The sequence below is a fragment of the Bombyx mori genome, chromosome 5 (genome assembly GCF_030269925.1).
Source record: "Bombyx mori chromosome 5, ASM3026992v2".
Lineage (NCBI taxonomy): Eukaryota > Metazoa > Arthropoda > Insecta > Lepidoptera > Bombycidae > Bombyx > Bombyx mori.
The window spans coordinates 10,500,288-10,526,732 of record NC_085111.1 but is presented as its reverse complement, the minus strand read 5'-3'; the positions used below and the strand labels follow the sequence as shown (position 1 = coordinate 10,526,732).

General features: G+C 41.6%; 2 protein-coding genes across 3 annotated transcripts in view; one reads left to right on the top strand and one right to left on the bottom strand.

Moving 5' to 3' along the window:
* The window catches only part of LOC101739648 (zinc finger protein 521), a 90,079-nt gene extending 69,903 nt beyond the window's left edge, over positions 1 to 20,176 (top strand). For both annotated transcript variants that reach the window (XM_021350602.3, XM_021350603.3), the window contains 7 exons: positions 6,978 to 7,186; positions 14,172 to 14,314; positions 15,748 to 15,955; positions 16,039 to 16,677; positions 17,606 to 17,890; positions 18,543 to 18,869; positions 19,093 to 20,176. In XM_021350602.3, coding sequence (XP_021206277.1) covers positions 6,978 to 7,186; positions 14,172 to 14,314; positions 15,748 to 15,955; positions 16,039 to 16,677; positions 17,606 to 17,890; positions 18,543 to 18,869; positions 19,093 to 19,914 — 2,633 coding nt within the window. In that variant the 3' untranslated portion in view covers positions 19,915 to 20,176. The remainder of the gene's footprint in view (positions 1 to 6,977; positions 7,187 to 14,171; positions 14,315 to 15,747; positions 15,956 to 16,038; positions 16,678 to 17,605; positions 17,891 to 18,542; positions 18,870 to 19,092) is intronic.
* LOC101739793 (inactive CLIP domain-containing serine protease A8) lies at positions 20,164 to 25,893 on the bottom strand. The gene is made up of 7 exons (XM_021350604.3): positions 25,403 to 25,893; positions 25,041 to 25,327; positions 24,814 to 24,966; positions 23,875 to 23,972; positions 22,609 to 22,869; positions 21,046 to 21,247; positions 20,164 to 20,438 (listed from the first exon to the last, which is right to left on the bottom strand). The coding sequence occupies exons 1-7, from the start codon at positions 25,815 to 25,817 to the stop codon at positions 20,277 to 20,279; spliced, it is 1,578 nt and encodes a 525-aa protein (XP_021206279.1). The 5' UTR covers positions 25,818 to 25,893; the 3' UTR covers positions 20,164 to 20,276.
* Positions 25,894 to 26,445: the final 552 nt, after the last annotated feature.

The window sequence follows — 26,445 nt, the reverse complement described above, 5'->3', positions numbered from 1 at the left end:
TATCTTTACAAAATAAATTATATTTCTTTTGCGAGACATTACCTACTGTAAAACTGAGACTTAGAACTCGTGTCTCAAAGTGGGTGGTGGCATTTAGATTGTGAATGTCCATAGGCTCCTTCGGCCACTTAACACCAACTTAGTCGTGAGCTCGTCCACCCATCTAAGAAAAAAATAATGCAAAACGATATGAGTCACAGACTTTTCAAAAAAATTAGCAACAAAAAGTACAGCTTTTCAACAAGATCCCACTAAGCGTTCAATTACTACCTGTTCATAGATCTAGGAAAACTTTTTTTTTTTTTTTATTTTTTTTTTTTATGATTGAAAGTTTACTGGTGGCCCGAAGGCCTTTCCAGTTTCACCAGGACAGGTGGGCGAGCAAAGGCTCAGCCAAGAGGGGTGGGATTTGCTAACAACTGCCCGAGCGCCTCCGAAGGAGACCTAACAACTCAAGAGCAATTGTTTCGCGAATGAATCTACTACCGGATCGGAATCGCGACCCGCTGAGAAGATCCGGCGAAAAACTCAGCGGGCTGATGCATGGGTTAGGTTGCACGTCGACCTCTTTGTCGAGTTCGACGAGTACGGTTACCGGGGTCCCTAAGCCTGCCCCTAGTATTAGAGCTGAAGGCATCTAATGCAAAGGTTATTGGATCTGATGGATCCGTAAGGACGTGTCTAGGGCGTCGACGGTGACTGGCTCCTGCATGATCAGGATTCGGGGAGTAGTCAGCGGCGGCAACGATAAGGCGATTATCATGACGCATAGCCTTATCGAAGTATCGTTCCGACGCTGACTTCATGTATTTCCGAATTGATTCGAGGCCCAGGTCGTCGTGTAGGTCAACGTTCCTCACGAACCACGGAGCCCCGACAGCTAACCTGCAAAAGCGGGATTGTAGGGATTGGAGGGTGTCTATGTGTGTGCGGGCCGCGTGAGCGAACACCACACTCGCGTAAGTCATGACGGGCCTTATGCAAGTTTTGTAAAGTGTCACCTTGTTCCGAAGGGACATTTTACTCCGCTTACAGATCATGGGGTAGAGTCTACCGAGAATAAACGCGGCACGGTCACGGACTGATTTTATATGCGGGCGGAATGTCATCGATGCATCCAGGGTAACGCCCAGGTACTTGACCTTCCTAGCCCAGGGTATGGGTTGTCTAAAGAGAGTAATCGGGGGTGTGAGATTCCTCCTCCTAATCCGGGAGGAAATCCGTGTGGAGCTTCCCCTCTGAAATAGCACCGCAGTACTTTTCGCTGGGTTGATGTCTATGCGCCATTTTCGGAACCACTGTCCTAGGGCTAGGGCTGCGCTCTGAAGCTTCTTCGCGATTAGGGATTTATTTCTACTAGAATAGTAAACAGTCGTGTCGTCGGCGAATAAAGCTAAATGGGTCGGCGGCGACCGGGGAATATCGTTGACGAATAAGCTAAATAGGAGGGGTGAGAGGACAGAGCCTTGCGGGACTCCAGCTGTGAGAGGTCGTGGGGAGGAGCGGGTTCCCTCGACTCGATATCGAAAAGAGCGGTTCGACAAGAAGTCCCGTATGATGAGCACGAGACTATCCGGCACGCCCATGTTGAATAGTTTGAAAATCAAACCATTGTGCCAGACTTTGTCGAACGCTTTTGCGACGTCGAAGAAGAGAGTTCCCGTGTATAACGGTTTTGGTCGATTAAGCCCCACAAGAATGTGCTCCGTGAGGCGGTGCACCTGTTGAACGCATTAGTGATTTGTACGGAATCCGAATTGTTCATCGATGAGAATGCCCTTGGATGAGACGAAGTCTCTGAGGCGTTTGTAGAGCAGACGCTCATACAGTTTGCCTAGAGACATGAGGAGGCTAATCGGGCGGTAGCTCGTCGGATGATTTTTTGGTTTACCGGGTTTATGTATGCCGATAACGTCCGCTTCTTTCCACACCGCGGGAAAGATACAGTTCGCCATAGCGGCATTGAAAATAGATGCCAACATCACGATGAGTTGGACGGGTAGAAGTTTAATAACGCGGTTAGATATACCGTCGGAACCGGGAGCCTTGCGAGGACGTAGGTCTTTGATCAAGTCTTTAACTTCCATCGGGGTGACGGGTGGTAACGCATCCGAGGGTGGCAAGGAGGCTCTGCGTTCTACCTCACTGTCTACTAATTCTACATGAACAGGGTCCACGGATTGAGTGCTGGGCGTGCACTGGGTTTGCAATGTATCGGCCAGCAGCTCTGCTTTTTCATCATCATCGCCGCGAGTCGGCCTGAGGGGCCTACGAGGGGGGGCATAGTTACTACCGTATCCGATTTGAGAGTACGAGCTAAGCGGTAGTAAGACCTTTGGGAGGGCGCGAGTCTTTCTAAGAAATCAGACCATCTGGCATCTCGGACTTCGGCGATGCGAGACTTTACGTCGCGTTGTAGGGCACGCATTCGAATACGATTATCCACGGTAGGATACCTATCGTAGGCGCGGATCGAGGTGTTCTTAGCTCTAAGGAGTTCCCTAATATCGTCGGGCAATTTGAAGCGGTGAAGGAAGTCCTCCGCTACAACTTGCTTCGATGACCTATCTAATGTCGAGGTGATGTGTGACGTTAAGATGTCTATGGCTTCAGCGGTATCCTGAGGAGACGCGGTAGAGTCCGGGCTCAACGGGAGCGATGGTGGATCAGATTCAGCCAAGCTGATGCCCAGCGTGTGCCAATCCACCACAGTCCTCGTGACGGGAACGGAATCGGGAGCGCGACCGAGCTTCATAACGACGGGACGATGGTCTGAATCTAACTCTGAAACTACTTCGATCGAGTGTAAGCGCAGAGTTACGTTTTTTAATAACGCTATGTCGAGTATATCCGGGCGATGCGCGATATTTAGCGGGTAGTGAGTCGGGGTTAGCGGAGCGACGATATCGAAGGCGAGATCATCGACTAACGCGTCAAGCCGCCTGCCATTCGGTGTTGTGGTGTGTGAGTTCCACCTGACGTGTTTACAATTTAGGTCGCCCGCCAGAATGACGGAGCTTCCCATGCCGAGCAGCGCCTCGATATCACTGCTTAGAACGATCTTATCCGGTGGAAGATAAACGGACGCGATAACGATCGGCGCGTGTCCAGTCAGTGAGATTCGGCATACTGATGCTTCGATGTTAGAAAGCGCGGGGGGGTCGAGTGGGACGCAGTGCAGGGCTCGTCTATAGTAAATGACGGTACCACCACCACGAGCAGTGAGCCTGTCGTTCCTAACCATGTTATAGTTCGCGATTTTAGGGTCGCGGCGCGCGGGCTTAAGCAGGGTCTCCTGCACCAAAAAGATATCAATTTGATGGTCACGCAAAAAATCACAAACCTGATCACGTTGATTTGCGAGACCGTAAGCGTTAAAAAATCCTATCGTTACGGATAGGGGCTTTATTCTACTTATGTACGCCATTGATTACCGGCGGAGCGAGGGGAGGACGTACGTATTTAACGACGCGTATACGTCAGCGTATTCTTGCACAACGGCGATGAAGTGTTGTGCAGTGGAGGCGGCGCGAATGGCGTCACCCAAAGCATTAACACGCTCAAAGTTGATCGACTGAAAAAAGTCGATCGCTAGAGCGAGATTGTCGGACGCGGTCGGAGTGCTGGTCGCGGGGGAGGAACGAATCACGGGGGAGGGACGTATCGCGGGGACGGGACGAATCGCGGGGGAGGGAGCTACAGCCGTGTTCGTGTACGGCAACGGTTTAGCCCAGGCCGAGCCGCTGGGCACCGGCGCCGGCACGAAGGCAGGCTTAGCCTTCGGCACAGAGGGTGCCGTGGCTTTGATGTCAGGGCCGGAAGCTCGGAGGCGGTTTTGACGCGCGACACGGCGATTTATTTTAGGGGCTCGGGGGCATCCACGGTAATTCGCGGGGTGACCCTGTGTTCGGCACAGGACGCAGCTAGGTGGTTCCGTCGCGGTTTTTTGATCGCGAGTGCAAAGAGTCGTGGCGTGATCGTCCAAACACTTGACGCATCGAGGGCGCGCGTGACAATTACGGGAAGAATGCCCGTACAACTGACAATTGTGGCACTGGCTCGGAGTGCCTTTTTTATGAGGGGTTTCCACGGTGATTCCGGAAAGCCTACAGACAGTTCGGACGTTAAAGATTTTCTTACCTTCGGGGGTAGACTGGAGGGCGACGAGAACCATATTGTATGGCTCCCTCCCGCGTCCTGTGTGCATGCGGTGCACGGAGTTTACGGGTAGGCCTTGTTCGAGTAGGTCGGCCTTTACGAGCTCGGCATCTAACTCCTTGGGGATGCCACGTATGACTGCACGGAGCTCACGCTCCTCCTGGAGCGTATACGTATGATAACTTATACGCTCCTTTCGGAGGTAGCTTGAGAGGGCCCTATGGTCGTCGGGTGTTGCTACTTTTATCTGTATCCCGTTCGCGAGGTTACGGGCACTGACAAAATTAATGTTTTTGGCCTTAAGGGCCAGGGAGATACGGTCCCAAGCAGCCTTCTCTTGAAGAATCAACGGAGGAGGGGCCTGATTTCTCGTTTGTGCCACCGGGCGCGGCGACGGCGTGGCACGGGGACAGGGAGCGACGGGGGTCGGAGGGCGGGGGCGCGACGCGTTCGCGGCTTTGCTTATTTTAGCGGCCGCGGAAGCTCGGGACTCCGCGGCGCGCTTCTTACCCTTTTGCACGAGAGTGAATCCATCTGTTAATGAGGCGGGAACGAGGTCAACCTCCATATCGGAGTCAGAGTCGGAGGACGAGGAGGAAGGCGCGGGAGCGGCGGACGCGACGGAGGCCACAGACGATCGCTGAGGTAGAACGGAAGCTGCCGCGGTAGACGCGGGAGTTTTTCGCGACAGTATGGGGGACACGGGTGTGCTGGGCGCGACGGAGGCTGCGGTGTACGGCGCGGGAGTTTTGCGCGCGCTTGCAGGGGACGCGGGAACGGCAGGCGTGGCGGAAACGGCGGCGGGCGCGGCGGGCACGGCAGAACAGTTCACGGCGCGTTTAGCTTTGTAAGCTAAAAATCTAGGAAAACTGTCAAGGAACGTTTGTGTAACAAGGCATATTATAAAGTTAAGGATTATTTACTAGATGGCACTACGTGGGAATGAGGCGTTCGCTCCTGGCCTTTTCATTTTTCATTATTATAATTTTTTTTTTTAATTGTATTTTTTGACATGTTTTTTTCCTTTATTGTAAATATTTTTATTTATTTAAAAAAAAAAGTAAATATTTGAGAAAAAACAAAAAAAAAGCCCGCCGAGTTTGTTTCGCCGGTTCTTCTCAGGACTGTGGCTTTTTTTGGAACCGGTGGTAGAGTTAACATTGTTATTTATATTTTGACATCTAAGTTGAAATAAATGATTTTGAATTTGAATTTGAATTTTTAATTTGGTATGATAAACTTATCGAGGTCCAACAATTCGTGAATATTGCTTTTAACGCTGAGCCATGAGGTTTAAGTCGCAATTGATTTGTAAAAAAGGATATCTATTATATATATATATTATCTTTGAGACAACAAGAGTGCTTCGCAGTAATTATGATCTGAATATTTAGTTCTGATTCATTAGTTTCATTCCTCTTCTGAAAAATTAATACGTATTGGTGATAAAAGCATGATTTAACAACGTGTCTGAAAATTATTCTAATACGCAATCCGACGTTAATGTAATTCAAGTAAATCGCAGAATATAACGCAGTCCCTTTCGCAATTCGCAACCGCGTAGAGTAGCACGATTTTCCGTCATTATTCATCATTTGCGTTGATGCCTCCCATCATCACGACCCATTCAATTTGTTTATATTTCACGCCACTCGGAGGTGCTCCCGGGGATATATAGCCTCTGACACCGAAATATGGGGCTTTACCGATATTTATGATAGCCCTAACTGAGCCAAGAGCTGCTACGTCTGTCCGCTCTAATGTAGTTTACTGTGCCGTAAAACCATTCAATTATCATTACGGATCCTTACAATTTCATAAGACGTCATTCTATTCAGTTGGTACGTATTATTTATTTTATAAGCTAAAATATCGGAGAGTAGGTATCTTTAAATATTATTTACTGTTTCATTTTGTTAACGGAATTATTTTATTGTAGTCCTATGTGCGTGTTAGGTTATTAGAAACTTTTTTGTATTGGAAGCGTGGTTTCTCGAAGTCATGGTGGTTATGGGATTCCCCTATAAATCTCAAAGTGAATTACTCTCATACATACATAGCCCAATTTGAGACTTCAAATCGATGGATTATTTCAGTTGTAATAACGGCACCCAAATCCATCAATCTGCAACGCATAGGCTCCGTGGCGGCAATGTGGTACCTCAAATTATCTAATTACAACTGTCTAATATCGCAAAAGAGATATTTATGAAACATCGTATTATGCAAAACAACAAGCTCGCTTTTATTGCTCACCACGTTCCAGGAGTTCACGGCTTACTAAGCAGTTATCGCGGCTCATAGACAGCACAACGTAAACATCAGCTTGAGGAATAGACTTCGCGGCAAAACAGGCAGGATGTTGCTAACTACTTACTTAGGCAGGCTTAAAATCCACGCTGATGAAGTCGTCGTGGCCTAGAGGATAAGACGTCCGGTGCGTTCGTATCTAGCGAAGCACCGGTGTTCGAATCCCGCAGACGGGTACCAATTTTTCTAATGAATTACGTACTTACAAATGTTTACGATTGACTACCACGGTGAAGGAATAACATCGTGTAATAAAAATGAAAACCCGCAAAATTATAATTTGCGTATTTCTGTCGTGAAGCAGTAATGCGTTTCGGCTTGAAGGGTGGAGCAGCCGTTGTAACTATACTGAGACCTTAGAATTTATATCTCAAGGTGGGTGGCGCATTTACGTTGTAGATGTCTATTGGCTCCGATTACCACTTAACACTAGGTGGGCTGTGAGCTAGTCCACCCATCTAAGCAATCAGTCTGGTTTAATTTTAATGTAATTTTACAATGTGTTTTAGAGGCACTGGGCAGCGTGGGTAGTACGGCGGGCAGCTCTTGGCCGTCGTCGACGCCGGAGCCTTCGCCATCGCCGGCATCGACTCCGACCTCCGCCGACGCCGACACCGAGCCGCCCTTTACCCTCGGTGCAACTGAGCACACACCATACCAATGCCAGTTTTGTGACAAAGCCTTCCCAAGGCTCTCTTACCTCAAGAAACATGAGCAAGTACGCTTCGATATCGTTTGACTTAAACTAGATAATTGTAATGCATAACTATCTCTTAAAATAGGAAATAAGTGAAGGGTTTTAAAGGTGTATAATAAGTGATGTGTTTTTTAACTACACAATGAAATCGTTTTAGCATATTATTTGACACTAGTTTTTGCCCGCGACTTCGTCCGCGTGGAATAGTTCACAAATAATGCTTTTTTTTTTTGAACAAATTTGGTTAGCATAAAAAACGCTATAGTGAGCCAACCTTAACATATGCTGTCCCGGACTTTTTTTAGATCTTTTAAAGGGGAACAATTCTGCCATACATTATTTTAGCGAAACTTTAACCGTTTCTGCAGCGCACGCAGCGGAAACTCTCCAAAGGGAAAAAAACCCCGATTTTGAAACATTCTTTATTGGTACTCCACTCGCATTGGTCTTAGCGTGATGTTATGCCTATAGCTTTCCCCGATAAATGAAGTATCTAACACTGAAAGAAATTTTCAAATCGGATCAGTAGTTCCTGAGATTAGCGCGTTCAAACAAACTTTTCAGCTTTATAATATTAGTATAGATTGAAGGCAGACCACTGTACCGCCGACCGGATCGTAATTGGCGGAGCGTCAGAAAAGCCAATGGCACATAGCCGATCTGTTATCTACAATCATACTACTCTTTTCAAATCCCATTTGAAGAGGTTGTTAATTTCGGAGCCAGATCATAAAATTATCAATGAAGCGCATTATGCAAGAGCGCAACGCTACCGATACCGGGTGTTCCAATAGAAAGGAAATGACGGATAAAGATATCGTTTTAATATCTGAACCTAAATACGAAACGACGATGTATTTTTTAAAAGTTTAAAACACATTTTATCAGATTAGGTAAAGTTCAAAGCAATAACAGTTAAAGTTGTAGGAGTAGTTGGAAATTTATCTGTACCTAGGAGCACTTACTTCCATAAAACAACTTCACTAACTGCTCTGACAATGCAACGGCTACATCTCTGACCGTCATATCTGTGAATCCACAATCCAGTTTCGCCATGCAGTTCGTCGCTTCATTAGCAAGTAGATACCCAAAATGGCCCATTACCTAGACGGCGTGTAGATATGCATCGCATTCAACTTACACCACAGCTCTGAGAGCATGAGTTGTGACGGACGCGGCCATTACGCCGCCCGAACATCTCGACTCCTTTGTGTCTTGCCGATCCCGCCGCGTTACGATTACGACACACACCAGGAGAGATCTAGCTCTGATAGGACAAATAGAAATGTCACTTTGTAAGCCGCCGTCCTAGCCGCCCACGCGTGGATACGAATCGACACGTAGATTTCTGGTGGCAAAATAGTCACCTCGCCGTATCTTGTATATTTACGAGTAGAAATCTCTTTTTTTCCTCTACCTAAGCTGATAGCCTTGAGAGGCTATTTCAGCGTAACCTTAACTAGTAGATGAGCTCACGGGGCTCAAACCGAAGTGATGCTAACACTGACCCTAGCAAGAGCAGTGCTTGGCAGAATCTACCACCGGATCGGAAACGCGACTCACTGAGAAGATCCGGCGGAAAACTCAGTGGGCTGTCTATGAGTTAATTCGCCCGTCGAGCCCTTCGTCGCAAGCGACGGGTTCCACAAGGACGGTGACCGGTGCTTGTGGTACTCAAAGGCACCGTTAATGAATCGGGAGGATCCGTAATGACGTGTAGAAATCTCACACAAACAACTGCAGGGAAATTAAAATCAAAATTACACGGAGGAATTTAAGTAGATTGTGGATGTGCAGCTGCAATAGCCGTTGGTTGTTTGCAGATAATGATCTGTGCGTGCGCATCGCGTTGTCGCGGATCGCGGGTGAGCGGCGAGCGCCGACAAATGTATCGGTTGATGATCGCGTCTAGTTTGCGTCGCTGCGCCACTGACGGCCGGAAATAGGCCTGCGATAACAACTCCCTGGTCTAGCTCGCCACACCTTTTATCATCTCGCCGCTTGGGAAAGACGATCATTATAGGAATAAATCAATTACTGCTTCCACGCACAACTTGACTCGGGTGCGTCTTGTCTTGGGAAAAACAATTTTTCCAGCGCTTTATTTTGATTATTTACAATTTTTAAACTTCATGATTTATAACGTAATGTACTTTCAAGTTTTATAGTGCAATATAACGTAATAGTTTATTAAATAATAAAAACATCAACACATAGTTATTGTTAAATATATTAGATCTATATTTTTGTCGTGCACTCATAGCGTAGGCAAAACATATAAGCTCTTCTGAACTATAAAAAATATAAAAAGGTTTTAAATACTAGTTTTTTTCACGCTAAAGGCCAATTACTTATGTTCAAGATAAATTACACATTAGTACAGTCTTGTATATCTACATGTCTAAGTATCACAACAAATAATACAACATAACAGCGTTATCTATCTCTCAATCTAATTATCCATTAATAATAGTGATCAAATTTTTCATACATAACTACTTCATTTAGCACATAAGCCGTGTCTGTATAATCCGAAAAAACTTCAAAGCAGTCTTTCCAAACACAAAATCGAGGGTTTACGCAATTGAGATTATCTTTATTATTTTTAAACGATACGAGAACCAAAACCGGGTTCTCGCTACTGTTTCTAAGAATGTTTGATAAACGAGAAGAAACATTAATTAACCCATTTTAAATTTACAAGAGTGAGGATAGCGCTTTTTTGTTTTTGTAGAAGGCCAGGCTAGCTCATGGCCTATTTCGAGTCAAACGGTTAACGGAGCCCAGAGGCGGCTAACCCTGTTTTCTACAGTTACCTAAACTCTAAGCAAATGTCTTGTATTTAACCTTTTGATCGTTACTTTGGTCTAGCCGTTTGGAGACGCTGAATGCTCTAGTCCGGGTTCTGGCCTAAGACAAGAGAAAATCCTAGCTCGGAGTCGTTGAATGTGGCATGCTAATTCTTTTATTAATCATACACAGCGTAATGCATGCTTTGTTTGCGCCGGAGACAGACAGCACCGTGATATTAACTCATACGAGTTCATGATACACCGTCTATCCAGAAGAAAGGAATAAGGGAAAGAGAGTATAGTAGGAGTAGTAGTTAGACAAGTGACGGATGATCGGGAAACTGTAGCATAAGCTAGAAATTTTCAATTCAATCATCACACACTGTATCTGTACTGTATCTTTTATTTTCTTCTGTTTTTTTTCTTCATAATACGAATTTCAAATAAATAGAGACCACATGTACGCGACAACTTCATTTGCAGATGATACTGTTACTCATATTTTAAACTAGAAATCATGCAGTAACAGAATAAAAATATAGGAGAGAAAAAGACAAACAAAATAATGAAGGTTCTTTCAAGGCGATCTACATAGTAGTAAAAGCCTGTGACAAAAACTGACCGTATGACCTTTATGTTTATGTGAACTGACAATGTTGCACTGTTATCGTCTTTGAGAAAGTTGCTCGGTAGCTATATGGGGCCCATTTTTGAGGCCGTGTCATTTAATAAATTTTTTATCCGGTCTTTAATGTTGTATGTTCTCACGCTTTGAGCATGATAAAATAAACAGTGAAACGATTTGCGTGCTATTTCACCATAATCTTGGAACAGCGTCGTGGTGGGAGTAGCACGTTGTGAGCCTCTGCGGTGCACCCAGGGGCCGAGCTCCCGTCGAGCGCAAACTCGCTTTGGCTTATTAAATTCTCGCACGAAGAACAACGACAGCCCGAATCGATGTGATGTGATAAATTGAATTTAACTGCACGCTGGTTTTTGCAATCTTTATGAATTTCAAATGAACATGCTCAACGAATCAATTGAGATGCACTGCAAAATGTAAGGACCAATAATTTCGAATTAAATGTATTTAAAAAATAATTTGTTGGTGTAGGATCCTGAATGTTCGAGTGTCCTCCTCCTGGCGAGGGCACGATTTACTGCTTACGAGCGATCGGATTTATTAATTCTGTCTGAGGACGATTGCTCCAATTAAGCGAGCGGTGTAAACATGCCGCTGTCTTGTTTATGCGTATCTGGTGAGCTGGAGGCAGTACATGGTACTACGCTTACGTCTTTCGAACCCTAGTTGCAAAAAAAGATGTATTTGTACATAGTATTCAAATATAAAATGATAATTAATGGTTATGTATATTTAGGATTATTTTGTCGGTAATTTTTACAAGATTAAGTTATTTATTTATTTATTTATTTATTAGAAAGTAACGAAATTATCAACACTACAAAAAAAATGAATTTGTACATATTCCTTTCCTTCGTTCAGCACATTAAATTTAATGGTAATTAAAAAAATCCTGAAAAGTTACTTCATAATATACAAAATACAAACGTAGACCTTATTAATCAATAATCTTTAATGATTAAATCGATGCGTTAAATATCGAATTAATCGTAAATAATCAGGGGAATCGAGTGGTCACAGGAAGAAAGTGCCGGCGTTCGGCGGAAGAGGGTCCACTTAGCACAATTATTAGAATGGACCCCGTTTAGACACATAATTACGCCGCTCCGACAGGGTTCCTGCTCTTTTCTTATTTAGTGTCTGCTTCGCGTAATTTTCAAATGATACTAGTCCTTAATGTTAGAGATCGTAGCACTCTTTTTATACCTATTAAAAACTAAAATTCTATGAGCGTCAACTTGATCAGCAAAGCACAAATTATACAAGGAATCAGTTTTTTAAACGATTTTAAAATATTAATCATAGCATAAACCTATACTGAATTCATCAACCTATTATAATATAACCAATCAATTATATAAAAAAAACACGAGACAAGTAGATTAGATACGGAAAGTGTCAAAATCGCTTTTTTTAATGTGCTTTTTTATATCTATTTATAGGTAAATCGATATATTTATTCCAGCAACGGTTTTCTTTGACTTTCTGTTTATAGTGGATGCTGTTATATACTATAGAATATCAAAATCTTTCGCATCTTCATCAACTAGTTTTAATTTAAGCCGAATTCGACGTAAGACTTCGAATTTATTTTATAAATGAAAAATAAACTCGCATATTCAGATATTAAAAAAAAAATCATAATAGCCTTGTTTTACAACTCGGTTCAATATATCCTACTTAGGGAAACACACTATTCAGTCCTTGAAATAAATAACTATGATTAAATTTTGATCACATTAGAATAATCAAGTTTGTGACTATATTTGTTCCTCAAGCACCTCGTTTCGTGTTCAAAAATGCGCTAACAAATTGAGATATGGCGCTAATGGCTTTAGACAGCCATCCCGTGGTAATTGGGGGCGCACGAGACCGCAAACCCCTTTACTAAACCAATAATACTTTTTCTTATTAAACACTTAGATCAATAGTCAGTATCAGTTCCGAAAAGTATGGCTTAAAAGGCAATTCGTTGAAATTTCAAATGATTATATTCTCTTCGCGTTCAGCGTCAACTGAAATAGAAACAAAGTTAATCATTCGTGGTATTTGTTTAACGCGTCTCTGAATGATTGTCATCTAGGTGGTCAATTAGTAAAAGCGTGAACTGGCTGTCAGTTTGGGAGTCTATTATACTTGAACATGCCTCATCTCATCTTCCAGTTCACGGTTGTGCGAAGGCCGAACATTTCAACGGCTTTCATTATGTCGCCGCCAATGGTTATTCATAATATGACCAACATTAGCATCACTATACTTTTGCTCATGAATAATCCTTCAAGTGTACCCAATAACACTTATTTTTCTAAAACAAATGAATATTTTTTAGTTCGCGTTATTATTACTTAAGTGTCTTATTTCGGTTTTCACGTGTGAACTTAATTGAGGAAATTGGTTTGAGTTTCTTTTACCTGTGATTTTTAATAACCTTGCCTCCAGCTTGTTTAGATAAGTTCCTCTGGCGTAGTTTGAAAATAAAACATGTTCTAATTTGCTTAAAACTTAATAAATTTTAAAGGCTATTTCAAGCTTTTCAAACTGTATTTTTGCAAATTCAATTACAACTAGTTATAGTCAACAATTGACATAAATCGTAACAGATACCTTACCGTAATGAATTATTACATTATCGATTTTAAATCTATCGACAAGTGATATGGATTCCAATAGCTGATATCTTACTCGACGGTCACGATCAGCTTACCGACAAGATCTCTGTCGTTTTTTACTCTCTATTGACATAAAATGCCTTAGTTGTGAGCTAGTGAGCTCGCGCGGTCTCGGCGGTAGTCAGACTATTGTTCGCAGACAGTTCTCACGATAGTTTTTATGATCAATGCACCGGGAGTTATTTCGTTTCAATCACCTTATGACTTACACATTTTAATCGTTGCTCGTGTAATTGTACAGCTCGTCCTAGCTGCGATATTCATGTCTGATGTATAATTTAATAAGTGAGTTTTCTTTGAGGTCTTAAATACTGAATATCCAATTTTTCTTTGTACTGCCTCATAAACACTTTGATCATATTAAATTCAGACTTATATTGGGTGTCAATTGTGGCCTAACAAGACTACTCAAAAAAAATGACAGAATAATATTTCAAAATTTAATTAAAATAAAAATGTATCAGAACCAAATACAGATATTAGAGCAAATATTTCTTCATTAGTATTTGTTTTACTGATTATTACGGGGCGAAACATGGGAATATAATGTTACAAAAGGCAAGATGCGTTTCCGGTTAATGCCTATCAAGTCTAACCGTGTTAACGCGACACAGATCTGTTTAGCCTCACCTTTCTGTCTACGTTCAAAGCTAAATAGTTATGTGTTTTGGTTCGAAGAGCTGTTTTCCGAATGCAACAGAGACTTCAACTTCATTTCTCAAGGTCGGGGACAGCGTTCAATGTATGTTATCTATGGGTGGGTACCCGATAACTGTTAACACCAGATAGGTTGTGCTTTGAAGGATGTGTAGGCAAAATACTTAAGGCACAGAAATAGTTACTTGTAGAGTTCATTTACATTGTTTTTTTCATTATCTTAATTTGGAAAATTCTTTTACCAGTCGCATTCGGACCAAATGCCGTTTCGTTGTGAATTCTGCGCACGACTATTCAAACACAAGAGATCGCGCGACCGACATGTTAAGCTGCACACTGGTGATCGGAAGTATCGATGTGCACATTGCGAATCAGCTTTCTCGAGGAGGTAAGTTATTTATATACCTACTAGCTGACCCGGCAGACTTCGTAGTGCCTCAATCGATAAATAAAATACCTAAGCTTTTGTATAAAATAAACTTAAAACAAACAAAAGAAATTCATCCGACGGGGGACACATTAAAGGGAAAACAAAATTGTTATTTTTATTTAATTCCAAGCATTTTCATATTTATCTACCTTTTAAACCTTCTCTGGACTTCCACAAATAATTCAAGACCAAAATTAGCCAAATCGGTCCGGCCGTTCTCGAGTTTTAGCGAGACTAACGAACAGCAATTATATTTTATATATCTATATAGATATATAGATTCGTAGCGGTATTTATAGTCAAACTGTACCAATCTGAAAAAACCTTGAATCGGTCCAACATAAATGTCGAGAAATATGGCTTTCTCCTGGATAGCCTGAATTTCGTCGTTCAGAATAGCTTCGGGCTGTAATGCTGTGAATCCTAGCAAAAGAAGAATCTGGCGGGCAAATATCGATAAAATATATTTTGTGTATCGTAAATGAAAAGAGAAGTCATTGTCGGTGCTCGTAATTATTCACAAAATATCAGAGACATAGTCTAGCCACATCTTGAACCAGATAAATCGAGCTCTTGTATTTGAAACACACTTGGAAGAGACAAAAGGAATTCGTTGAACGAATTCTAGAAATGCACTTAAGATGAGAAAGAGCACATTAAAGTCCATGCCTGGTCTTCTTAAGAAATGAAAATCTTTACGACCTTAATACCGCTTTTAAATGTGGCTTCAAAATTTCGAATACATACGAGTGCTAGTTAAACCTACATGCATCTTATGTATTATATATATTATTGTTATACGAACGTAGCACTAAGGATTAAGTCTAAAATTTTCAATACTTTTAATTCCTGAATAGGTGTGAGTCAGTATAGTCAAGTGGATACTGCAGAGGTGCTTATTACTATACCCAAAAGAAAAGATTGATTGCTGCATGTCCGCGACACAAAGAGGCTGGCGGCCTAAACGCAAGACGTCACCTTTTTCGTCACCTCAGTGCGGTCACGTGACTAATTCCACTCAATTTGTCGGCCCAATGAACCTCCGAGTGAAAAGAGATGATGCGTTGACAAATGGCGTCGAGGGTCTCACAAAAATAAAATAATGACCCGTTCCTAAGCTGGCACAGCGAGCGCGGCCATTAGCGGAGGTGTTTGGGCGAACGCCTCTATACAGTGTGCGTCAAAAGCCCCTTTGTTAGTTTGTTTGGTTCGTGCTTTATGTGAGTACTTATGCTGCTTATGATAAATCATCGTCTCCGCTGACACAACGACGGTTTACTTAATTATACTACACTAAAGCACCGCATACTGCTGCTTTATTGTATTTCAAACGCATAATGAAAATCTGGAGGATGTTTAACATTAACCTATGTGTAATTTATTTATTTCAGTGATCATTTGAAAATCCACATGAAGACTCATGACAATCAAAAGCCGTTTCAATGCACGATTTGCAACCGCGGCTACAACACGGCTGCAGCGCTCACTTCTCACATGCAGGGACACAAGCGAGACCGGGAGGGTCGTGAACAAGATCGCCGACGCCCACTTCGCTGCCCACGTTGTGGTGATGCATTTCGCCGACCTGATCTACTTCAGGTTGCATATTTTTTTAATTTGTTCCAAAAACGTGGCGCGTTTCAATGTACAGTAGCTCAAAACAATTTTACTTTTTTAATCAGGGACATATGACGACAGCACATGGGATCGATGCAGCGGTAATGACGCCACCGCGCCGTGTTGCATCTCAACCACCCCCTACACTTCTGGCTTGCATTTACTGTACTCGGGACACTTTCACGAGCATGGAACAGTTACAGTTACACGTACGCGCAGCTCATTCGGCCTTACTCAACGGTGACCTTACGGGACACACAATCGATCAACCTGCACCGACAGATCTAAGTAGACGAGGACCGGAAGACGCGCCACCACTGAAGCGGCGTCGATCAGGTTCTGGAACACCACAAACCACTTTATCGCCGAGTACTTTACTTTGCAATCAATGCGATGCCGCACTACCAGATTTTGAAGCATTTCGCGCTCATCTGAAAGGACATTTAGAAGAGGGCGGGGAACTGACTCGCTCTAGTCCCGCTCCGTGTTTGCAATGTGGCTCGACTTACGCGGATGCAGCCGCTTCAGAGCGGTACCTAACCGCTCATTACTTAGCAGTTTCTTGTGAATATACTTGTCACAGTTGCGCTCGGAGTTTTTCCACACCCGATGACCTCCAGAAGCACCTTCTAGATCTTCACGCTCACCATTTATACCGTTGTTCTCTATGCAAAGAAATATTCGATTCAAAAGTAGCGATACAGGTAAGGCAAATTGATTAAGAGAATTTAATTAATCTTGACGTTTATTAATTACAAGCGGCCCGATCCGACTCCGCTCGGGTCTTTAACAAAAGTTCAACGATATTTGACGTTGTTTTTATTTATTTATTTATACTTATTGTACACAAAAAGAAAATACAATAAAAACAGATTTAAAGAATTCTAAATACTATGTACAAAGGCGAGCTTAACTCATTCATTTTTATGCTATTTTATTTATTTTTTTAAATAAAATAAGACTTATTGCGGCATAACTATAACACCTAGTTAGACATATGCTGTCGCGACCCTTTTTGTAAATAGTAATGTGTTCTACAAAGTCGTAGTACATTATTTTATTCTATCATCAATGGTTTTCGCAAGGCACGCTATGTAAAGAATATTTTAGGTTTTTTTTTTACACCTTGGGTTACATTATTGGAGTTTTAGTAAGGATACTAAATTATTTTTTTTAAAAGATTATAGCCTATGTCACTCGGGAATGATTTAGCTTCCAAACAGTGAAATAATTTTTCAAATCGGTTCAATAGTTTCGGAGCCTATTCAAGACAAACAAACAAATCTTTCCTATTTGTAATATTAGTATAGAATTATAGATATACTAATATTATAAAGAGGAAAGATTGAGAAACATCTGTTTGTAATTCTTGTATTACTAGAGGATGACCGAGCTTTGCTTGTTTTTTTTTTTGATAACGCCATCTTGTTTTATTTGTCAATTAAGAAAAATAGTATTATTATTCGCCAATAGATGTCGGGAAGAGTTGATTATTGAAAACACAAATAAAACAACGTTGAAGCCGTTTCGTGAAAATCGTTGGAGCCGTTTCCGAGATTCAGATTATATACATATATATTAATATACAAGAATTGCTCGTTGAAAGGTATAAAGATAATTTTCATTTTCTAGGTCCATTTCGCTGTGGCCCACAGCGGTGAGAATAAAATATGGATGTGCCGTTCGTGCGGCGGGAGTGGAGGAGCTCTGCGTTCGGAAGCGGAGGGAGTAGCGCACGTGCGGGCCCGACATGGCGCCGGTGTGTCGCGGTGCACGTGCGGCGCGCTGCAGGCCGGGCCCCGTCCTGTGCGTCCGCCGCGACCTTACCGTTGTCCGGTGCCCGCCTGCACCGAAAACTTCGCCGTGCAATATCTGTTAGAGCGACACATGCAAGCGCACCATGCTTTGCCGCATCAAGTATGTTAACAAACGCAGTAAAATACACCTTTAATTTGATTAAATATAAATCGATTGAGCGGTCCTTAGGATATTCTTCGGAACCGCGAGTTGTAGATATATATAATGCGAAAATAAACGCGAAATTAAACCGCAAAAACTATTGATGAGATCCTTGTAATGACTCTTCAAGATGTAGATTAATTAGGTACATGAGTATTATTATTTTGAAATTGATATTTTAAGAAAAAAAGTCTCCAACAATTTATCTATGGCCCAAACCATGGTTATTTCAAATTCCCTCGTTCACTTACTTAAATATGTATTTAATAAAGAATTGTTCTGATTTCGAATTTGTAGTAGCTACTAGTAGGTAGTATATTGAAAACTAATAAGGGGCGACAAGCTAAAAGCCAACCAAATGTCAAGATATGTACCAAACTACTGATTCGCAGAAATAAGGATGCTCTGCCATGTCGACTTGCAATATTAGCTCTTACTTAGAATATGGAGCTGAGCAGGATATATTGCCACCATAGATAGATAATAAAGAACTATCAGAACTATTAGCTCTAGGACTTCAGAACGCACCCTTGTGATTAATAACCCAATTATTATTATATTATTATAAGATCTACTTAAACTTACACTGATTTGACCTTGCATTTTTCAGGTTTTAAACGGTGAATTGAGTAGAGCCAAGCCTCTAGAAAATAATAACGGAACTGAGGGAATTGAGAATGAACGTTCACCGTGCACGCCTACCCCTGAAGCTGCTGGTGCAAGCTGTCCCATAAATAATGAAGATAGACGCCGTAAAAATGGAGCAGTTGCTCTGCAATGTGCTTATTGTGGCGAAAGGACTAGAAGTCGAGCAGAGTTAGAAGCTCATACCCGGGCCCATTCGGGCGCGGCCGCTGCGCGACATAAATGTTTAATTTGTGATGAAGTTTTGCCTTCAGCGGCCGTCCTTGCAGAACACAAGCTCACACATTGCAAGGTATCTTTAAATTTATATTTTCGTATCATATATGGTACTATCAAAAAGAGAAATTTTATAATACCTAATGCTTTCATAAAAAAAATATTTGTTAACCGGTTATGGAGTCATTTTTTCACTTTTAATAGAATGGAAAATTTCACTAGATTATTTGATCGTTTTAATTTGTGCATCCAACTATTATCTATCAATATTTCGTTAACACTCAACAAAACTGCCGCAGGTCGTTGCAGGAGACACGTGCTCCCGGTGTCGCGCACGGCTTCCATCTGAAGAGTCGTTTTTGACACACATGGCACGACACCACCCGGCTCTACCGGCGCCATGCGTCGTGTGTCGACAGACTCTAGCTTCCGAGGCCGAGGCCCGTCTCCATGCTCGTTTCCATTTACGCCCCAGTGAGGACGAACAACGATGTGCAATATGTCTTCGAGCTCTCCCAGAAAACGAAGCAGGCGAAGGAGCGCGCGCTTGTTCCTCGTGCTACGCTCGCCACACCGCTCCTAGACCTCCACCGCCAGCCGACCACGATTGCCGACTATGCCGCCGAGCTCTTGGGTCACCTACCCGTTTACAAGCACATCTAATCGAGCACACGTTTGCTGGAATCGGTGCATTTACATGCTATTTGTGCTCGGCTGTTTTCACAAGCGCTGCTGGCCTGCAGCGACATTTGCCAGAACATTCGGCTGCACCCAGGCCATACGATTGTGGGAGATGTGGGTTGAAATTTTTCTTCCGAGCAGAATTAGATAATCACGCATTCGTTCATATTGAAGAAGCAGAAATAGCACAAAGAGCTTTTTACGAGGCTTATGCACGGGAAGCTGCATCGGCTTGGGCGGCGCTCGCTCCTCCAGAGCCACAGCAGGCGGCAACGCCAGCGCCTGCTGTGGTTGAAATGAAACGAGAACCAGAAATCAAGGAAGAGCGTCATGATGAGTACATCGAAGTGTCGTCTCCTGTTCCTCCTACACCACAAGCCCCTGCTGCGACTGCGACTCCTCCGCCGATTGTAAAGCAGGAAAAACCCGATGAAGACTAATCATTTTTAGAACTCCGTCGTTAGTAGTTGGGAGCGCGTGCTCCTCTGCAATATTAGATTACGTCCCTATGTGCTATGTAAGTTAGATTTATTAGAAGTTGATATTATGACGTTGAACGATTGCGTTCAAAACGCTTTATTTCGTATGATTATTATTATTAATTTCTTTAATATTGTTTACGTTACTTCGAATAATATGTTTTAGTATGGCTATTTGTATAAAACGGTTAATAAATTATTACGTAAAGCTTTGAATTGTTAATGTTATTTTATTTATTTTGTGTTTTATTTGCGGTACAATACTGTTCGTTGAGAAATTGCTTGTTGCAATTTTAAGTTTGGTTAAATAAAAGCGTTGATGCTTAAGCAGCGGCAACTTGTTGTTGTATCCAAGGTAAGAAACCCGCGACATTGACGTACACAGCGGACACATTGGCGTTGGCACAACCTAGACCCCATGCGACCAGCCCGACCACCATCCAACGGCCATTTGTTTGACACACAAGACCGGAACCTCCATCGCCCTGTCAAATGCAATTTTTTTTTTAATAATATTTAATTTTCATATCGCAAAATATGTTACTACGTAAGGAAATAGGCAAAACGGTATTTCGAATAACCTTTGGTATGTCCGGTTACTGAAAGAATATATTCGTGATCGAGCTAATTATTTAACTTTGTAGTGATAATGAATTTACCATAAAAATATTCGTAACTTTACAATTAAAGTGGCTTAACTAAAAATTGAAAGAAAATGAGTTTTACAGTACTTTAAACGATTTTTTAAACATATATAAATTCTATCACTTTATGAAATTAAATTTTAAAAATTAATTATGAAATTTATATTTTACTTAGAAAAGGACAAAGTGGACTTGCTATCACTTTTAAATCAAGAGCATAACTTAAACTTAAAATTGAGGCTTAGGACTTATGTCTCAAGTTATGTCGCGGTAATTACGTTGTTGTTAACTTTAAGCTCCAGTAGCCACTTAATACCAGGTGGGTTCTGAGCTCGTCCACCATATAATATAATATAAGCAATAAATAAAAACTACACAATAATTGAGGCTATTCACAAATTAATTAAATAGGCTAGGAAGTTTTCTATTATAAAAAGTGTCCACTGACCGTGCAAGCATCCTTATTGGGCTCTCCGCCGGCACATACGAATGACGTAGTATCCAGAACATAAGTGGGCCCGAGCCGAGCAGTTCTCAGTTGCGTTTGACAAACGTCTGGAGCAACAATTGGGACATCGACCTTTTTCAGAATATTTTGAAATTGTCCTTGAGCACCGAATGCATCCTTGCCCCAGCCGGAGACCATGCATCTATTAATTATCAAAATAATATTTCATTATTGGCTGGTTCGTATTTTCGCGTTGGATGTACGAGATCTAGCCTAACCCAGTATTGAGGGGCTACCGGAGCCTATATACATAATAAAATGAAGGCCGCAACCCAGAACGAAATATGAAACCGAAATCACAATTAAAGTGTATAACGGCTGTCCGACACTGCGAACCAGATCCATGTCTGCTTTGTGACAGAAATAGGCATTGCGCTGGTTCTTACTGGTGGGAGGTGCGAGGGCAACTTTTATGCTTTCACGCATCTACATACAATTCAATCTAAATTAGCAGAAGTACTGTCGGAATATCATTGCAGTTTTATCTAGACAAAACATTGCTAACACAGTAAGCACAGTCAAAACAGTGATATGCGCCACTCATATATTATTGAGATTTAAGGCAGTTGTATTGGTAGTACAGGAGTCCATTCAACAAAGTATTGGATATACGATGATTTTTCAAACATTCGTAATCACTATAAAACAACTGTTTTGCATATTTCTGCCGCTTCCACAGACACAGCCCGTTGTGTTTCTCGCTGGATCTTCTCAGTGGGTTGCGTTTCCGACCTGGTGGTAGATTCTGAGAAGCACTACTCTTGTTACGGTTAGTGTTAGCAACGTCGCCAGGCTTGAGCCCCGTGAACTCACCTACTTATTAGGGTTACGCTGAAATGTCCTCTCAAGGCTATCGGCTCAGGTAGGAAAAATAATAATTTTGCTGCAATGCAATTACGGGTTCCGGTTGGAACGTTTACATGCGACAAAGCAGCGAACAACTATTGTCCAAAACGGCATAAGCGCTGTGATTACTGTTATAGAGTTTATTTAACGATTTAGAACCTTTACATTATGATAATACGGGTCAACACCAAATTTGACTTTGAATGCAAAGCATAAAATTTGGATATTTTAGATCGTAATTAGACGAAAAAAATACATGGCATGAAAGAGTTTGCTTTTGAACTTTAATAAATTGACCACATATGAAACAAAATGCATCAGCACCGTATTTACACTTTCGTGACATTTTAAGTTTTTCTGAGCTTGTACAAAACACCTGATCGTTTATGAGTCGAGTGCCATCTAGTGGCACTGTGTAAACGTAAACACCCCACTCTCATAGCCCGGTTTTTTTGAAAATATTAAAATTAATTAACATTTCTAAACAAAAATTGAAAAATGAGTATTATTACTAGAACTATCACAAAAGCAAACATTATACCAAAAAAAGGTATTTTATTTACGTTTTTGGCAATAATTAACCAGAAAAACCTAGTATAAACGCTAGGACAAAGCACGATTTTTTTTGTAGAGTTGTGTAATCATTGATATAATTACCTTTGACCTGTAAAGGTGGCACTAGCCGCTGAAGGAAGACACGCTCTGTTGATAGTAGTTGCAGCTCCTGTTGTCGGTGTAAACGGAACCGGGCTTGCCAATCGAAGCACTGTGACGTCAAACTGAAGCGTGTTAGCGTTGTAGGATGGGTGACTTGACACTCTTTGTATTGTGTATTCTTGGTGGGCGACCGGTTCATACGTGCCAGCGGCGTCCCACTCACCGAGACGAACCTTCACATTCGGAGCTGTTCCTGATACCCTGTAAATATTTGATGGAATTAGAATGTTTGATTGTTTTTATTTCATTCCGTTCATTTACATTTATATCCTTGACAATCAATTTTTTTTATTGCTTATATGGGTGGACGAGCTCACATCCCACCTGGTGTTAAGTGGTTACTGGAGCCCATAGACATTTACAACGTAAATGCGCCACCCACTTTGAGATATCAGTTCTAAGGTCTCAACTATAGTTACAACGGCTGCCCCACCCTTCAAACCGAAACGCATTACTGCTTCACGGCAGAAATAGGCAGGGCGGTGGTACCTACCCGCGCGGACTCACAAGAGGTCCTACCACCAGTAATTACGCAAATTATAATTTTGCGGGTTTCATTTTTATTACACGATGTTATTCCTTCACCGTGGAAGTCAATCGTGAACATTTGTTGAGTACGTATTTGATTAGAAAAAGTGGTACCCGCCTGAGATTCGAATATCGGTGCATCGCTCAACACGAATGCACCGGACGTCTTATCCCTTAGGCCACGACGACTTCAAAGTTGTACATGGTTCGTGGTTGAGAGACTACAGAAATATCAGGACAGGCAATTCTTAATGGTAATCATTCTTTTTACACTTCAGTTAAAAGAAACATATCAGAACACGTTATTACGAAGAAGCTAGTATTTAGCGGTACCAGTCCGAAGTACACACACAAATAATCAACGCAAGCAAACTTAAGTTGTGCTCTTTGAAACATGAAGTTGAACTTTATAGCCTTTGAAGTAATGGTACTTCAAACCACAACAAAACATTACGTCACAAACAAATATACGGACGGTAGATGTACCTAAATTTTAGATCGTGTGACTGAAAAGCCGGACCATCAGAAACTAACCAAAATTAGATGTTATGTAGTTTTATGATGGAACCTTTATTTTAGAAATCATCAGTTAAATATTGATTAATACATAGGAATTTACCCAGTACAAGTACAGTAAGTTACACAGTAACAAGTAAAAAAATATTGTATGATACTTACACATAAGACATGATCCTATGAGTAACGGTTAGAACGTTCATATTATCAATAAGAACTCCTCCGCCGATGTACTCGTTTTGTTTCGTTAAAATAAGGGCCTGTTTTGTTAAAATATCTTGTAAATAAAATTATTTTGTTGTTAACTGATTACTGATTATATAAATTAAGGATTTATTGCAAAACACTGGCAAATTTCTATTTAAAAATGAAGTTATGCATTGTTTGTGTTACTCCAGCTAAATTTAAAAAAATTGTAATTGGTTGTCTGTAAAGTCGGTTTACGGACGATAGTTTTACGTGATAACGTAAAGTTTTTTTTGTTTATTGCTTAGATGGGTGTACGAGATCACAGCCAACCTGGTGTTAAGTGGTTACTGAAGTCCATAGACATCTATAACGTAAATGCGCCACCCATCTTTAGATATAAGTTCTAAGGTCTCAAGTATATAAGTACATAGTTACAACGGCTGCCCCACCCTTCAAACCGAAACGCATTACTGCTTCACGGCAGAAATAGACAGTGTGGTGGTACCTACCCGTGCGGACCCACAAGAGATCCTACCACCAGTCATAAAGAAACATTGTGGAAAAATTGCATAACTTATGAATTGAATTGAATTATTATCACTGAATTATCATTATTTTGTATAATACAAAGGAGTTCATTGAAAATTACAAGTTTTTCTATAAATTAACGCTTGGGTCGATCGTGCCTCTCGCTTGTTCCGCGCTCTCGCTTGCACACTGAGGCTCCCGCGGAAGGTGACACTTTTTCATGCGTGCAGCCGGTGTTCGTCGGTTTATAAGACGTTGTCACGTCAAAAAAATAACATTAAATGTTTAAAGATTTTTAAACTATTTATTCTATTTCGTCTACGACTCGAGAAAAACGAAAAATTACTACATATCTTATACTGTTCGTGAATTGTGACTTTTTACCTGCCAAGGAAATTCACCGAAATTAGCTTGACCAGCCATAGGTGTAACTCCTGTAGTTGGTACCGATTGTAGGGTTCCACATCCTATCTGCGTCATGTTCATAGTTGTATTACCACAACAATATTCTTGTCCTGTTAGACATTGACTTACTGCCTGCAATTTCATTTTCGGTGAACATTCAATTTTAAGGATTATCATTGAGTGTCATCGTTCTTTATAGGGCTTACCGGAGTAACAATTCTGACATCGATCATGGGAAATCGAATACATGTTCCAGCGGTTACACATCTGCAGTTGTTACTTTGCCTTTTGTGAATTACGTGATGTTCATCAGGCTTCGACAAGTTGCTCAAAAAGTTTTTCACATTAAGCGGTCTCATACTTCTTTTTTGTCTTGGAAACTTTACAGCGGCATCGTAAGATGGTACTTGAGAACTATAACCCATTGGCTGTATTTGCAGAGCTGCCAGAGGGCCCGGAGTAGTTCCAAGCCTGGGATCGATCGGTAGAGGCCCTGCGATTTCATCAGGATTTAATAAACACACCACATCAGGGTCATTACAAAATATAACAGGTAATAACAATCGACCTGAAGTTGTGGGAGCTGCTGTTGTCGGAGGCGGAGTAGGAGCTGCAGTAGTAGTAGTAGTCGTCGGTGGAGCTGTAGTAACCGAAGGCATTGTAGGTGGCATAGTAGGAGGCATGGTTGGCGGCATTGTCGTCGGCATAGTTGACGGCATTGTCGACGGCATAGATGACGGCATTGTCGACGGCATAGTTGACGGCATTGTCGACGGCATAGTTGACGGCATAGTCGGCGGTACTGAAGTGGTTATATTTACAGGCATCGTCGGAGGTGCTGTTGGCGCCTGAGTCGTTGTGGCTGCTGTCGTGGCTGCAGTTGTAGGCACTATTATAGGCGCGGGCACACCAGGAACTATCACAATCGGGGACGGGTTTGCAGGCAATAGCCCAAAACAAGCTGTCAACAGCCACAGACACATTTTTGTGAGTTGAAAGTATGCGTTTAGTTTCACACCTCTCAATACACGTCCAATGCGGTCTAAGTCTGACTGGTTTTTATTTCGACGGTCGGCATGGATTAGATAATGATGAAATTTATATTAAATGCGTCCTTAATTTTGATATATGGCATTCCCCTAACAATTGTAGCCTTCATGCCGTATTGCGTATAACCATGGCGACAAATCGTTGTAATCAGCCAAATGACGATTACTAATCTGTTGTTGTCATTGTACAGTAGTTTCGTCATCGTTTAGAAGAATTATAATATTTTCGAATTCACATAATGCGTGAAATATAGTATTGTTCAACGTGTACAGGGAAAAATGTTTCGTATGTCAGATTTTTTAATATTAACAAAAAGCATATAGGTAACGTATTATTTTTTTAAGAATATTTTTTTGTCGAGTTTCTTTTAGTAAATATGTACATATAAAATGTAATAATTTAGTAATAATTTATTGAAAATCAGTTAGATGGTCGAATGCTGTGAAATATTTTTTTTAGGTTACACAGTAATAATCTACACACTAATGCCGGCCATTCACATGCGCGCAAATATTCGTACATTGTGCGAATGTTTGCGCGCATGTGAAGGGCCGCCTTCAT

Excerpts from the sequence above, each read along its gene's own strand:
- LOC101739793 (XM_021350604.3), bottom strand. The coding sequence starts at position 25,817 with ATGTGTCTGTGGCTGTTGACAGCTTGTTTTGGGCTATTGCCTGCAAAC. Across the intron at positions 23,973-24,813 it reads TCGGTGAATTTCCTTGGCAG|GCCCTTATTTTAACGAAACA; the intron begins GTAAAAAGTCAC and ends TTAACAAAACAG. Across the intron at positions 21,248-22,608 it reads GCCACCTTTACAGGTCAAAG|ATGCATGGTCTCCGGCTGGG; the intron begins GTAATTATATCA and ends GATAATTAATAG.